This window comes from Borostomias antarcticus (genome assembly GCF_949987555.1).
Source record: "Borostomias antarcticus genome assembly, chromosome: 6".
Taxonomy (NCBI): Eukaryota; Metazoa; Chordata; class Actinopteri; order Stomiiformes; family Stomiidae; genus Borostomias; species Borostomias antarcticus.
The window spans coordinates 31,653,749-31,656,930 of NC_140239.1; the positions used below are offsets into that span (position 1 = coordinate 31,653,749).

Genomic DNA, 3,182 nt, shown 5'->3' on the forward strand with positions numbered 1-3,182 from the left:
ACGCTTTTATCCAAAGCGACTAACAATAATTGCATTTAACGTAGGAAAAGCCAATGTACTACTACTCACCAGAACTCACAAGTGCATCTCCTTTCTAAAACAAGTGACTAAGAGCATAATCTAGTGCTGAAGGCAAAGTGCAACAATAGCAACGTCAGTACTTGATTATGGTGACATTATTAATATGCATGCCTCCCCCGCCACCTTGAAACAGCTCGACACAATCTATCCCTCAGAACGTTGTTCTATCACTGGTCATCATTTTAGAACGCACCACTGTATTTTGTATCAGGCAGTGGGTTGGCCACCCCTGGCTGCTAGTAGAGCACACCACCAGCCCCTGTATGTATATAAATCTATCTTACAAGCTACCCAACTACCTAACACTATTACTTGGCGTTCAAGCAATTAGCAGGCAGATTCTCATGATTGGTTGAGGTCCCTAGAGGTCCCTGATGTCAGAACTAATCTTGGAATGACAGCGTGTAGTTATGGCGCTCCTAGAGCATGGGATGGGTTCAGGAGTCGTTTAGATGCTGTAGTCACTTTTTAAACATATGACTTGGGAATATATGGCCTAGGTCTATGTATGTTTTAGATGAATGTTGTATTGTATTTAACTGTGTAAAATGTATGGATGTGATTATAGTTTAACTGCTGTAAATGAGACCTTGGTCTCAGTGGGCTTCCCTCGACAAATAAAATAAAATAAAACATAAAACATATTGGGTATGCTAAAACAATGTGTGCCTCATTTCTGTGCTCAGCTCGTGTGGTATAGGTCCAACCAGATCGGCTGTGCCATGGCCTACTGCCCCAGCAACCCCGTCTACAAGTACTTCTACGTCTGCCACTACTGCCCTCCGTAAGTTCTTCTAGCAACACCCAGATAGCAAGCGGATCAGGGCCATATACAGGCCAGATCTGGCCCTTGTGGCTTAGTTCCATATATGGCCCAGAATCATTACACATCCGCTTGCTATCTGGGCAGGATCATACTGCATAAGGTTGTACTTTATTCCTATTTCCTCTGAATGTTGTACCTTATTCTCGTTATACCTTATTCCTGTTTCGTCTGAATGGTACTGTAATCCCTCTGACGTAATGTTCTGTAACCCGGAACCATCATCGGGGGACCTGTTATGGTTCAGATGATTTTTGATTGTGAGCAGCAGTGTTTAACGTTGTTTGCTCTGTCTCACCCCCCAGGGGGAACTACCAGTACACCCACCCCTACCAGGCTGGGCCGCCCTGTGGGGACTGTCCTAACGCCTGTGACAACAAGCTGTGCAGTAAGTGGCTGTAGGCTGGGATATACTGCCTCAGTTTCATATGGAAAAAACTTGAGTTTCTTTTTTTTTTAATATATTTTTTAGGGCATTTGTGCGTTATTAGGACAGGACAGTGTAAGGACAGACAGGAAAGGTGGGAGAGAGAGAGAGAGGGGAAGACATGCAGCAAAGGGCGTGGGTCGGATTTGAACCCATGCCGCTGCGGTAAGGACTAGCCTTTACATGGTACGCGCCCCAACCCATTGAGCCACTGGGGCACCCCCAGAACTTGAGTTTCTAACGGCTAATTTGTTTTCTTTGCAATGGTGTCAGAAAGATTACTAGAAATTGTGCTCGCAGCGCACAAACCTCTGCCCATGAATGCATTTCATAGCTCTTTTCATACCTGTATACACATGCATGTGAGCGTGATATGTTTGGTGTTGCTGCATTTGTTAGGTCGAGAGCTTGATGACAGTACAAACCCAGAGTCTCTGGGACCCTCCCACGTCGAGATATGGCCGTTTCAAGTCCAAAAAATGAATGGAGGTGAATGGGCTGCCGTGTTTGGGTGGCTTTGTGGCGCCCCCCTTGGGTCACAGCCGGCGGGGGGCGGCTTGGTGCACTCTGGGCTCTCCCCCCCCCGCACCCCAGTCTGAACCCCCTGTCTCTAGTACCCCCCACATGGGGCGCTGGCTCAAAGTTTTGGCTCAGTGCACGTGCGCACGTGCATGTGAGCGGACATGTTGGTATTGCTGCATTCGTTAGGTCGAGAGCTTTATGTCAGTTCAAACTGTGTCTCTGTGACCTTCGCATGTCGAGATAAGCCTGTTTCAATCCCCCACATTGACAATGAATAGGGAGGATTTTTCGTTCCTGAACCCAAGTCCAAAAAATGAATGGGTGAATGAGGTGAATGGGTGGCCGGATTTGAAAAAACAACATATAATTTCCTCTCTCTCTATCCCTCTGTCTCTCTCTCTCTCTCTCTCCCTCTCTCTCTCTGTCTCTCTCTCTCTCCCTCCCTCTCTCTCCCTCCCTCCCTCTCTCTCTCTCCCTCTCTCTCTCTCTCTCTCTCTCCCTCCCTCTCTCTCTCTCCCTCTCTCTCTCCCTCTCTCTCTCTCTCTCTCCCTCCCTCTCTCTCCCTCTCCCTCTCTCGCTCCCTCTCTCTCTCTCTCCCTCTCTCTCTCCCTCTCTCTCTCTCTCCCTCCCTCTCTCTCTCCCTCTCCCTCTCTCGCTCCCTCTCTCTCTCTCTCCCTCTCTCTCTCTCTCTCTCTCTCTCTCTCTCTCTCTCTCTCTCTCTCTCTCTCTCTCCCCAGCCAACCCCTGTCCCTATGAGGATAAGTATACTAACTGTGCGGAGCTGAAGCAGCAGTGGGGCTGCGCCAGGCCGGACGTCGCCTCCCCGTGTGAGGCCTCCTGCAAGTGCACCAATCAGATCATCTGATCGCCCACCAATCAGATCATCTGATCGCCTACCAATCACATCATCTGATCGCCCACCAATCACATCATCTGATCGCCCACCAATCACATCATCTGATCGCCCACCGACAGAGACCTTCTGATCGGGTTCTGACTCAACAATTAATTAATCAGCCTGATATTAAAAAATATCCATATAAAGCATCATATTAAAGGTGTTGTCTGTCCTTTACTGTATAATAATGGTCAGTGGTGGTTCAAATCCATTGTTACAGGTGTTAGCCCACTGGGTTTCCCCATGTAATGTTAGCTTCAATGTCTCCAGTATTTACAGTCAATGGGACTGTTAACCCCCCCTCCACCCAGCCCCACCCTTAGATGTACAGTCGGCCTACTGGGCAAGCAGATCTTACACTATCCCAGTTGGGCCACCACAGCGGAAACACATCAAATCAAATCAAACTTTATTTGTATAGCGCATTTCAT

At 48.1% G+C, this 3,182-nt stretch overlaps 1 protein-coding gene across 1 annotated transcript in view; it reads left to right on the forward strand.

Moving 5' to 3' along the window:
* LOC311310650 (cysteine-rich venom protein-like) overlaps window positions 1-2,718 on the forward strand; it is a gene marked incomplete at both ends in the record, with an annotated part of 12,161 nt that extends 9,443 nt beyond the window's left edge. The window contains 3 exons of the mRNA XM_084440160.1: window positions 768-865; window positions 1,210-1,292; window positions 2,591-2,718. Coding sequence (XP_084296286.1) covers window positions 768-865; window positions 1,210-1,292; window positions 2,591-2,718 — 309 coding nt within the window. The remainder of the gene's footprint in view (window positions 1-767; window positions 866-1,209; window positions 1,293-2,590) is intronic.
* Window positions 2,719-3,182: the final 464 nt, after the last annotated feature.